The sequence below is a fragment of the Elephantulus edwardii genome, unplaced genomic scaffold, assembly GCF_000299155.1.
Source record: "Elephantulus edwardii isolate Elephantulus edwardi_28Jun2011 unplaced genomic scaffold, EleEdw1.0 scaffold00045, whole genome shotgun sequence".
In the NCBI taxonomy this organism is placed as follows: domain Eukaryota; kingdom Metazoa; phylum Chordata; class Mammalia; order Macroscelidea; family Macroscelididae; genus Elephantulus; species Elephantulus edwardii.
The window spans coordinates 1,822,028-1,834,205 of record NW_006399795.1 but is presented as its reverse complement, the minus strand read 5'-3'; the positions used below and the strand labels follow the sequence as shown (position 1 = coordinate 1,834,205).

At 43.9% G+C, this 12,178-nt stretch overlaps 1 protein-coding gene across 1 annotated transcript in view; it reads left to right on the top strand.

Annotated features, from left to right (window-relative positions):
* Positions 1–11,772, top strand: part of UBIAD1 (UbiA prenyltransferase domain containing 1) — a 14,919-nt gene extending 3,147 nt beyond the window's left edge. Inside the window, exon 2 of the mRNA XM_006885756.1 lies at positions 11,163–11,772. Coding sequence (XP_006885818.1) covers positions 11,163–11,650 — 488 coding nt within the window. The 3' untranslated portion in view covers positions 11,651–11,772. The remainder of the gene's footprint in view (positions 1–11,162) is intronic.
* Positions 11,773–12,178: the final 406 nt, after the last annotated feature.

The window sequence follows — 12,178 nt, the reverse complement described above, 5'->3', positions numbered from 1 at the left end:
CACATAACAACAACTGCATAAGTAGGACGAAAGGATCAATACCAGCAAAAACAGGCAAAGGTCAGATATGCCTGGCAAAGGACAGATATGCCTTCTCTCCCCACCTGAGCGAGAGTTCTGATGCTCTGTCTCCCTCCCATGGCACACAATCTTCTGTTGGGCACAGTATTTCATTGTAGTGTTCATGGAGAATTGACAGGCAATAGTCAAGTTTACAGCATTTATCAGAGAAGTTGCTAGGTGGCCCTTCAAGTTGGTTCCAACTTATAACTCTTCTATGCAACAGAGCAGAACACTGCTCCATCCTGTGCTGCTCTCACAGTCATTGCTATAGTTAAACCATTGCTCTACTCATTGGATCAGCCTATCTCTTTCTTGTTGAGAGCCTGCCCTTTTTTTTGCTGAGTCTCTATCAAGTGCAAGTCTTTCTCCAGGGCTTGAGTACTAGCTGATAATGTGTCCAAAGTACATGAGGTGAAATCTCACCTTCGTAGTTCTAATAGGACATTCTGGCTGTACTCTCCTCTCATTGCTATTGCATCAGAACCGACTCATAGTTTTCAGTCTAGAGACTAAGGTGCGCCTGATCCAGGCTTTGGTCCTCGTTCTTGCAATTACTCTCTATGCATCAGAGAACTGGACAGTGACTAAGGATGCAGAGAAGAATCGATGCCTTTGAGTTGTGATGCTGGAGAAGAGTCTTGAACATACCATTTACCACCAAGAAAACAAATAGACCTCTCTTGGAGAGGGTGAAACCAAGTTTCTCCTTGGAGGCTAGGATTTTGAAGCTCCGTCTACATACTTTGGGCATGTGGACAGGAGGGACCAATTCATGGAGAAGGACATCATGCTTGGAAGGGTGGAGGGATGGCACAGGAGAGGAAGACCCCAGACGAGAGCAATAGACACATTAACTGGGGCAGTGGGGTAAGTGTGTTGGAGTCAGTGAGACTGGCTCAGGACAGGACAGACTTCAGAGCTGTTGTACATAGAGTTGCAGGCAACTTGATGACAAATAATAACATCATAGTTGACCTTCCAGTGGCTCTGGGGGGCTGTAAAACCACACAGCAGGAAATTTCCCATCTTTTCCCCACAGATCCCCTGGTGGATTTGAACTGGCAGAGAGGCACCACATTTGGGTTAGCAGTGCCACTTCTTACCAGCTGTGCCCTTAGAGCACTCTGGTATTTTCTCCAAGACAGATTTATTAATTTTTTTCTGGCAGACTGTGGTTTATTCAATATTCTTTGCCAGCATCATAATCCAAAGGCTCAGTTAGGGAAGTAACAGATTATAGTAATTCAAAAGAAAAAAAATTACTCAGGACACAACAGTTCTACAATCAGTACAGCTGCTTCTTAGACATGCCTCTGGGCAGGCCTCTCTCTGGCCCTGAGACTTGCCTCTGCCCTCTGCCCTGCTTGGGTGAGTGTTACAAAGCTCTTTGTATAGTGCTTTCCCAGTATGTAGAGACAAGCCACTCCACCATTAGTAAGCCTTGACCTCAAACCATTTGGTTTTCTTATTTCAGGAGGTTAGGGAGCTTAACTCTACCAGGTAACCAGAAGCACTTCACTCTGCCAGCAAGCTTCTTGCCAGAAAGGGCTCAACTTCCTTGCTTTCCTCCATGGCCATGGGAGTCCACTGTACCATTTTAAGTCACTCTCCTGTTCTGCTGTTTTTCTGCTACCGCTACTCACCACTTATTGCTGTCTTAGGTGTTACAGCTGACTCCTGAGTCCAAGTGATTCCCAGCATAAATACCTTGAGTCCAAGGAACACAGTCCAACCTCAACGATACATTATGTGGGCCAGATCCCTTTGCCGGTGGTGAGATGGCTCGTTTTAAATCTAGTGGGACTGTAGAACTGACCAACCTCTTCATTTGAGTTCTGTTTTGTTTACTTGTGTGGTCCCACTCCCCTGAATGCTGTGCACCTTAATCTCTGTTATGGGCCATAAGCATCTCATTTTTATAGATCCACCAGTTACTGTGAAGGAGAAAGATAGGCAGTCACCTCTTATGTGATTTATAGCCTCTGAAAACTTGGTGAAAGGTCAGCTTTAAGTTATTTCCAACTAAATGGCACATAACAACACCAATGTCCAGTTATTTGGTGAGAATTACAGACTGACTAGAAGGACCTCATTATGTAATTTACTGTGCAACAGCCCCCCTGAGTACCGAATATGAGAAGCTGATAAATGCTTTGAGGGGAAAAAGCAAAGGAGGAGGACATAGACTCCTACCGTATGAAGTAGTCTGATGCGGGCTGTGGTTGTTCAGTACCATTGAATTGACTACAACCCTTAATCACCCTCTGAACAACAGGTCTGAGCGTTGCCCTGTCCTGTACCATCCTCACAAGCTCCACCATCCTCAGGCCCATCAATGCTGTTACTGGAACTGTCTGACTAAGGGGCTTTCTGTCTTTTTCTGACCTTCCACTTTTCCCAGCATAATGCCTTTTTTAAAATCAAGGATTGGCCTCTCCTGACAACAATCCCAAAGTAGATGATATTTCACCTTCCTTGTCTCTTTGGAACACCCTGGTTACACTTCTTCCAAGAGATTTGTTTGTCCTTTTGGTAGTTCATGGTACATTCAGTGAGACTGCTGCTTTGCCAGAACCACAATTCCAAGGCATCAGTTCTCTGGTCTTCCTTATTATTCATGATCTTCTTAGATCCTATCAAAAAGTCAACAAGAGGAGGAAAGGTCAAGCAGACATCTGTGGGTGGGGTGTGAACATTGCAGGGCAGAAGGAATAGTTAGTACAGAAGCAGGTCTGATGAAACTCAGAGAGTCCAGACTAGCTGGAGGGGGAAAGGGTGTTTTATGGAGGGCGGGAGGCCTTGTAAACCATCACTCCTTACTGAGGGCAAGAGGCCCTGTAGGCCATCAGACATTACCCTGAAATGAGGGAGCTAGCTATTGTGCAGTTTCGAACAAAGGAATAGCATGATCTGAGTTAATGTTTTGAAAGGATCATTCTAATAGACGTATTGAGAATGGATAAATGGGACTGGGGCAAAGGAATGATGGGGAAAAATCAAATGGTAGGCTATTCTGTAGTAGTAGTTTAGGCAAGAGATCTTTGCGTCTTGAATCATGATTGTAGTAGCGGAGAAGATAAGGCATACCAGTTAGTTGGGGTTTGCTGATGGATTAGCTGTTAGAGACAGGAATAGAGCAAAACGCATATTTTAGCCTGAGCAATTCAAAGAATGGAGTTGATATCAGGTGAAATGGGGAAAGCTGAGGATAGAATAATTTTTTTTAAGAAAGTCAAGGGATTAACTTAAATGTTGTTGTTATGTGCCATCCAGTACCTTGTGACTCATAGCGACCCTATGTACAACAGCCCTAAACCCTGCTCTATCCTGTGCCAATTGCACTGCCTCTGACACACCCATCCCTATTACCCCAGTCACTGAATCAATTCACCTCATAGAGGGTCTTCCCCTCCTACACTGTCCCTCCACCCTACCAAGCATGATGTCCCTCTCCAAGGACCTGTCCCTCCTTACAACATGTCCAAGATATGTCAGATGAAGCCCCAGAATCCTTGCCTCCAAGGAGCAGCCTGGTTTAACCCTCTCCAGGATGACTCTGTTTTCTTGGCAGTCCATGGTATATTTAATACTCTTCTCCAGCACCACAGCTCAAAGGCATCAATTCTTCTTCTTTCCTCCCTAGTCATTGTCCAACTCTCCAATGCATAACAAGTGATTGCAAAGACCATAGCCTGTATCAGGCACACCTTAGTCTCCAGAGAGACACCATTGCTCTTCAGTACCCTGGAGAGGTCCCTAATAGCAGACTTGGCCATCGCAATACGTTTTTTTTTAATTTCCTGGCTGCTGATGCCAAGAGTGTTGACCATGGAGCCAAGCAAACTAAAGTTGTTCACAATCTCAATCTCTTCACCATCCATCCTGATGCTGCCAATTGGTCCAGTGGTAAGAATCTTAAATAAGACACGTTAAATGTCTTTTTTTCCAAGTGGAAATAGCATATGGGCACGTGGATATAAGAGTGTGAGTTCAACGATGAAGTTTAGACTGAAGATAAAGATATTTGGGAGACCTTGGCATAGAGGTAAGGGAGCTCTGGTGGCCTAATGGTAAGGAGCTGCACTGCCAACTCCAAGACATGTGGTTCAAAACCACCAGCTACTGTGTGGGAGAAAGATGGACAGTCTCCTCCCATGCTGTTTACTGCCTCTAAAACTCTGGAGGGTCAGCCACGAGTTGGTTCCAGCTCAACTGCATGTAATAGCAACAGCCACAGAGGTAATTACCTGATAAGAGAGGAGGACTAGGAAGCTCCAGAGCATCTCCTTGAGAACTAGGCTCAAGGGTACTGTAAAGATCGTTGAAGGTGAAAGAAGTCATCAGAAAGCTGGTACTCTGGCAACCAATTGTAAATTTAGTGCATTTGTAAGAAAATTTGATGAGAGTGGGCTGAGATTTGGCCGGAGAAGTAGGCAGTGGCTACATGGTGCTCATCTGTTTCAATCTCAGGCTCTTCTGCTCCTTCTTCTTTCCCTGATCTCCTAATGTTGGAGACATTACCTGTTCTTATGGCTTCAAATGCTGCATGACTCTCAAGATGGCCAGATCTTTCACTAAACTCCTAAATCTCCAAGCTCATTTAGTCCTTCATGTATTATGTGGCATCAAGTCAGAACTGACTCATAGCTCCAGAGGCTGTAAGTCGCCTGGGAGGAAATTGCCTGTCTTTCTCCCATAAAGTGACTGGTGGATTCGAACCAACTAACTTTGGGTTGGCAGCTCCATAATGGTAGGCTACCAGCATGCCCTAGAAGAGGGAGAGGGTGTGTGTGTGTGTCTGTGTATTTCTCACACTTACCATTTATGAACCTGAACTTCAGACTTTCTTGCCTCTACACACAGCTTTCCCCATCTCATTTCATAGTATTACTGGAAAGCCGCAGTTCTATTGCCTGCTGCCAGAAAAACCAATCTTGGAGAGAGGTTGGAGTGGAAAAGTGGAAGTTTTGCTGTGTACTGGTATATAGGAGACAAGGGAGGATGAGCTTCCCGACTACCGGGGCTTAAATAGGGGAAACAAGACCGGTAGGATGTGTGAGCATGTCTCTTCACTCTTCACCAGCTGTTCAGGCCCAGTAATTGTGTCTTGGGCTGATTGGCCTGGTCTTGTCAAGGTTCTGGAGATAGCTTGGTGCCAAACACAAGGGAACAATTCTCAGATATGGATTGCAGAGTTTATGGGGAGTAAATCTCAGCTATGGATTGCAGGATAAACAAGCCAACAGCAGAGGGCTTTGGCTGGGGAAAACCTGTCAGCAATAGATTGCAGGATGGACAGGCAAATATTATCAAAGGGCTTCCATTTGATAAAGAAGCCTTTCAGTTACTGTTAGAGAAAGAAAAACCTTTTCTTTTTAAGATATAAAGAATTTTACATTGAATATTGTGAAAAGTTAGCATTCATTAGTCTAGAAGTACAGTTTTCTGCTATACCTATTAATTGCAAAAGAAAGTCCTTTTACTTAAAGTACAGGAAAGTGTTAGTTTCAAACTATTACAAGGTATTTATTTAAGGAGCTAGTTTCCCACTGCTTTATTGTCAGTTGCAATGACAACTTAATTGTTCTAGTTCTTTAGGCTAAAAACTCTGGCACCATTTTTTTACTCTTTCACTGTCAGTGTTTCACATCCACAAATCGTATTGACTTTGAAAATACATTTGACTGCTTTTCACCATTTCCCAACCCCTGCCACACACTGGTCTGAGCCAAGATCATAGATCCTTGGGATATTGTGGTGGACCCCTTACTGTCTCTTTATCTGCCCTTGTCTGTTTTAGACTTCATTATCTAGTGCTGATTTAAGAGAAATACCACAAGTGGGTACCTTTAGTGAATAGACATGGTATTTTCAGAAAGCGTAGAAGGCTAGATAGAAGTCCAAAGTCAGAGCCCCAGCTCTAGTGGAAGGTCCCTACTCTCTGCTTCTGTTCCTTGGCTTCTTGATGAGCTTCAAGTAACACACACCCTACACTAATACTACCTCATTAACATAGCAGAGAAAACCTATCCTCAAATATGATAACCACAGTATAACTGCAGTGCTAGGATTTATAGTGCATATTTTGCGGGAACACAATCCATAGCATTGACAGTTCCCAAAGCAACTCCTAGAATAATCTTGTGAAAATATAAAGCAGATATGTCCTTTCTCTGCCCCAAAATCCTTGATGGTTCCTATCTGGCTCAGAGTAAGTGCCACTGACCTCCTGGGACTCTGCAATGAGAGTCACCCTCTTTCTGCGATTCTCTGACCTGTTCTCATCCCCCTTGCTCCCAGTGCTACATCTCTCTCCTTGCTGTTCTGGAGCTTGTAACTTTGTTTCTCAGGTCTTTATAGATGCTGTTCCCTTTGGAACATTCTTCCCTCAACTATCTGTATGGTTCATTTTGTAACATCTAGGCATTTGCTCAAATGCCAGCTAATTATTTTTTTTTTTATGCCAGCTAATTCTAAGGGAGATCTTACTGTTTTTAAAATCATGCATTCCCTCCCTCTGCCCACTTTGCATGTACCATTTTTTTCTTCTCAATGTTTTTATTATTAATTTTAATGAAAATTTACAGAGACTTTGGGTTTCCATTCATTCATTGTTGTACTTTTCTCCCTGCCACCCTCCCCCCCACCCCCAGTTCACTCTTCTTTTTGAAAAGCAAAAGAAAAATTCTTTTTGTTTTACAATCCCTCCCCCAGGTTCACTCCACTATGCAGCCTTCGTTCTGGACTCCCGGCATGACAATAATACCTAATCACATATCCCTTTTAAACAGTTTTCTCCCTCATCTGTTTTAATGCAGTATACATAATTTATCCAGTTTTTCTCAGTTTTACCCCAACCCATTCTACAACAGTGGCACTATGCAGTATTTGTCTTTTTGTGACTGAGATATTTCACTCAGCATAATGTCCTCCAGTGTCACCCAATTTGAATAATATTGCATGAGTTCCTTGTTTTTTCAATGCAGCGTAGTATTCCATTGTGTGAATATACTACAGCTTCTCTATCCATTCATTTGTTGATGGCCACTTAGGTTGTTTCCAACTCCTTGCTATTGTGAACAAAGCCACGATAAACACGGGTGTGCATGCACCTACCATTCTTTTCCTGTTGTTTTTCTCTACATCACATGCTTTCTTGTAAGATGTAAAGCACATATCTTGTCATTTTCCCATTAGCTTGTAAACTCAGTTGTACCAGGGATTGTAATCTCCTTTAATTGATGAACCCTTAGTGCCCCAAACAATGCCTAGGACATAGTTATTGTTGTTGTGTACCATAGACTCGGAACTGATCTGTACCTTTTTGAGGCAGTTAATTGCGTGGGAGGAGACTGCCTAGTCTTCTCCCGTGGAGCAGCTGGTGGCCTCAAACTGTGTGACTTCGGGATTGCAGTGCAGCCTCTAGGCCACCAGAGCTCCCTATGATATAGACTCATTTATTGAACAAATGGAATGACATTGAAATATCCTGGGTGGAGCAATGAAAATATGGTTAATGTGGTTTTTTTAGATGTGGGAAAATCCCCAACCCACTGACATAGCGAAAGGCACACATCTCAATTATTACAGTTGATTAATTTTTATCTCATGTATTTAAAAAATTATTCTTTTATAATATTTAAACTGAAAGTTTACACAGAAAATTAGGTTCCCATTTAATTATCCCTACATGATTTAGTCAGTGTTGGCTCTGTCTTTCTACAGTGTGTCATTGTTCCCTCTTATTCTGTTCTAGTTGTACCACTTTTAGTACTCTAGCTTTCCTGCCCCTCTCTTACCTTCTCATCTTCATATTTGAATAACTTTCGACTACTTGACCTCCCATAAATGATTTTTCTTAAGAGAAGCATAATTGATGATAGTTTAACTTTATCAGTCTATTATTATTTAGCTCAGACAGGTTGAGAATCCAGCCAAAGTCAAGGCTGTGGTATTGAGATTCCCCCTACCCCCGGCCTCATTCCTGAAGTGTCAACTTGGGGAGCTGAGGAAATAAGAATATTAAGTAGTTTGTGGAGCAACTCGCTAGGTCTTTGCTTTTGTAAAGACCAGCATTTCTGTCCAGTAGTGTCTTCTTTGGACAGGGGTAACCCCTGAAGTGTGTGAGGTATTATAAGAAACATCAATTTACGAAATTACAATTGGAACTGGTGTTCTGCTTGAAGGAGCTTACTCCTTGGGGGCATGTCCTCAGTCAATGAAATTATTAATCAAAAGACTGCTTAGGGAAAACAGAATTCGCTTGCTGGGTAAGGGAAAGTATTAGGGGCCATGTGTGTGATTGCTCTCACTTAGGCACTTTGTTCTAAAGAACCAAAGGGGGTCATTTAGTTCCAAAGAACCCCACCTGAGTGTGAACAGTAAACTTGGGCAGATTCTCATTTGCACACTTGCTTTTAGTGCCTCTACATTTCTTTGTTCTTTTATGTTCAGAGCTGATGAAAGAAAATGCAGACTTCGTACTCATACTCATGGCAGTCAAGTTAGAACTGACTCATAACTGACCGTCCAGGATTTTTTTCAGACACTATAAATCATGTTGTTGTTGTTAAGTGCATTGAGTCGAACACAACTTATAGTGACCCAAGAACAAAAGACCTGAATCCTGTTCTTTAACTATTGTCATTTCTTTAAGTTCATAGTTTTCAGAGGCATGTTGTTATGGAAGAAAATTGCCCATCTTTCTCCCTCGTAGCAGCTGGTGGATGTGAACTGCCTACATTTGGTTTGCCAGCACAACTCTCTACTGATAAGGTCATTAGAACTTCCTAAAAATTAAAATTCTTCAAACTTACGCATTCTCTATCTTGCATAGACTATTACCCAATACAACCGGTTGCCATCGGGTCTGATCTGACTTCTGGTGACCCCGTTTATGCCAGAGCAGATCTGTGCCCTGTGGAATTTTCAGTGGCTTGAAGTAGATCTCCAGTTTTGTTTTCTGAGACACCTCTGGGTAGATGCTGTCCTCAGCCTTTTGGTTTATTGAGTAAGCATGTTAACATTTTACATCACCTAAATTATACAGTCAAAACTCAAACTCGTTGCTGTTGGGTCAGTTCGAACTCAGCAACCCTGCCCCAGGTTTCTGAGGCTGTAAACTGCAGTGGGAAGAGACTGCCTGTCTTTCTTCCTTGGAGCTGCAGGCAAGTTCAGACCACCAGAGACATGCAGTCTTTGGATAACAGCATCACTCTGGGAACTGTGCCATCAGAGCTCCCCAGATTATGCAGTTGTGGTTGTTGTTAGGTGCTGTCAAGTTGAGAACAACTCATAATGACCCTGTGAACAGCAGATCTGAACCCTGTGCTGTCTGTGCCGTCCTCACAATCTCTGACACACTTGAGCCCATTGCTGCAGTCACTGTGTCAGTCTGCCTGGTGGAGGGTCTTCCTCTCTTTTGCTGTTATTTTCTAATCCACAGGTCACACCTTGCCAGTTTAGCTAGCTTTGGAGTTTCCCAAGCTTTTAGCAGGTATTTGTAGATCGTGTCCAGTGGACTCCTCACCTACCCTGTGCTGCTTGGGGTGGGAGATATTTCTCTTATTGGTCCCACATCCCAGGGGTTGGCTGCTATAGCTCTATGTTCAGTTCAGTCATTGTGCCTAGCATTGGGGATGACACAAGTGTTCCCCTTTTTCCCTTACGGTATTCACTTCCAGTCTAGTAAGAAGGACAGAGATTGAGTACTTGAAAGTTTGATGAGTTTTACGAAAGTGAAAGGATGCAGGGGTGGTGGTCGTGGTGAATCAGAGCACAGGCACCAGATGTCATTTAGAGGTTGACAGAAAGCTGTCTTGAAGAAGGGTCTTTTAAGTCTCAGAGAGTGAGTAGGGGTTAGCCCGGTAAAAGGGTGGAGGGTGTCTGAGGCTCCCGAGGACCTGAAAGAAGTGAAAGGGAGAATAGAGAGAACTTAAGGAATGTCTCAGGGTCTGTTCTTGTTTTCTTATCATTCAGAACTGATCAGGTTTAGGCTACTTTGGTATCTTTAACATAAAAAAGAGCATCTCTGATTCAAAACAGGATCATGTTTACTAGTACAAGAATTAGATTCAATCCATGACAGAATGTCATTAGAATGGTAGCCGAGGGACCAATTAAGAGAGTGTTCCCGTGTTCCAGGCATAAGATGACCATGACTTGGATTTGAGGGGAGTGAGCTGGGCTCAGGAGACCTGGAGGTATTGTGGGATAAGCTAATTTGGGCTGCTGATTGAAAAGTGGGTGGTTTGAACTCCTTGGCCAGAGAAAGAGAAGCAGGCCACTCTCATAAAGATTTATTCTTTGAAACCCAATGGAGTGATCCTACTACTGCGTCCTAGAGGGTCACTCTGAATCTGAGTTAGTGACAACGAACTTCACTGTGGGATGAGGTTTATGACTCTAAGCATGGAGAGCATTGGACTGGTAGGAAAGATGCCAAGTGGAGAAGACAGAGCGTAAAGTAGATGAGCAGGAAGAAAAATCAGGGATGATTGGAACTTTTAACATCTTAAGAATTGAAAAGAGGAAGCAGCATTATAACTTTACTTCCTTACTGTTTTACTTATGTGGCAAATATTTCTTTATGTGGAATTGAAAGTCCTTGAAATTTCACTTGGGGTTTCCAAAGCAGAAGGTGCCTCTGGAGGTTGTAAAGTTAAAGAGGCAGAAAGGTAAGAGACTGAGTGGAGATTCTGTGAGGGAGTGTTCTAGGGGGCTTACAGAAAGGTATGATATCTTGCAGGAATTAGTGATGGGGGAAAGATACCGAGGAATAGTTTATAAGACCTTGTATGGCCTTCCCTGGCTCTCCTTTTAGATTATATGGGTAGTGGGAGCCCACTTCTTTTTGTTCCTTGAAGGACATTAGGAGGGATAACTTGGCAATCTAAGCAGGTCCTGGAAGATTAGTCTTCTTACTGTCCCTCTGGGTCATGTTGGAGGAGAAACCAGGGTTTGCACTGGTGGGCTAGGGATCTGAGTCACAGTCTCAGAAGTCACCATTCCCAGCCAGAAATGACTGGCTTTGTGACTGATGGGCAGTCCCTGAACTTCAGTGCTTAATCTCAATCAGCTCTCTGTTTTTCTGGCTGTAGGAATTGGCTTCAAGTACGTGGCCCTGGGAGACCTCATCATCCTCATCACTTTTGGCCCGCTGGCTGTGATGTTCGCCTACGCCGTCCAAGTGGGCTCCCTGGCAGTCTTCCCCTTGGTCTACGCCATCCCTCTCGCCCTCAGCACCGAGGCCATTCTCCATTCCAACAACACCAGGGACATAGATTCTGATCGGGAGGCCGGCATCGTCACGCTGGCCATCCTCATCGGCCCCACCCTCTCCTACGTGCTCTACACCATGCTGCTCTTCCTGCCTTACCTCATCTTCACCATCTTAGCCACACACTGCAGCATCAGCCTGGCCCTACCCTTGCTCACCATTCCCATGGCCTTTTCCCTTGAGAGGCAGTTCCGAAGCCAGGCCTTCAACAAACTGCCACAGAAGACTGCCAAACTCAACCTCTTGCTGGGACTTTTCTACGTCTTTGGCATCATCCTGGCACCAGTGGGCAGTCTGCCCAAACTTTAAAAGGGGTCCATTTGCTCCCCACACAGGACATCCCTCTTAATGGAATATTCTGAAGTCAGAATACTGTAGAATGGAATGTGATTTGACAGTGAGATTCCGAGTGATGGATGTGAACTCCTGCCCTCCCCCTTCCTGCTTACCCCTCTCCCCTTCTTAAAGACCGAAACTGAGGTTTTGCGTTTTCCTGAGAATCTTGAAACCACTGTTGTCTAAAGAAGGTGAATTGGATGCACAGTCAGTGTTTTGTTGATAATTTCCACTAGAGGGTGTAGTCAGGTCACTTTAAAATGGGCTGAGCTTTCGCTCCATATGTTCAGCGTTCTAAGGCTTTGTGAAGGAGCTGCCCAGGTGGCCTCCTCTCCTGAAGCAGTCAAGGGAACCAGGCAGAGCTTCCTTTGGTTAACTTGGTCTTCTAGGAAATGTTAATGACTGGGTCCAGGCACCATTAGCTTGGGGAGCAACTGTCTTTTGCTCTCAGAACTTGGATCGTGAAATAATATTGCTTGAGAGAGAAAGTCCCTCATTAAC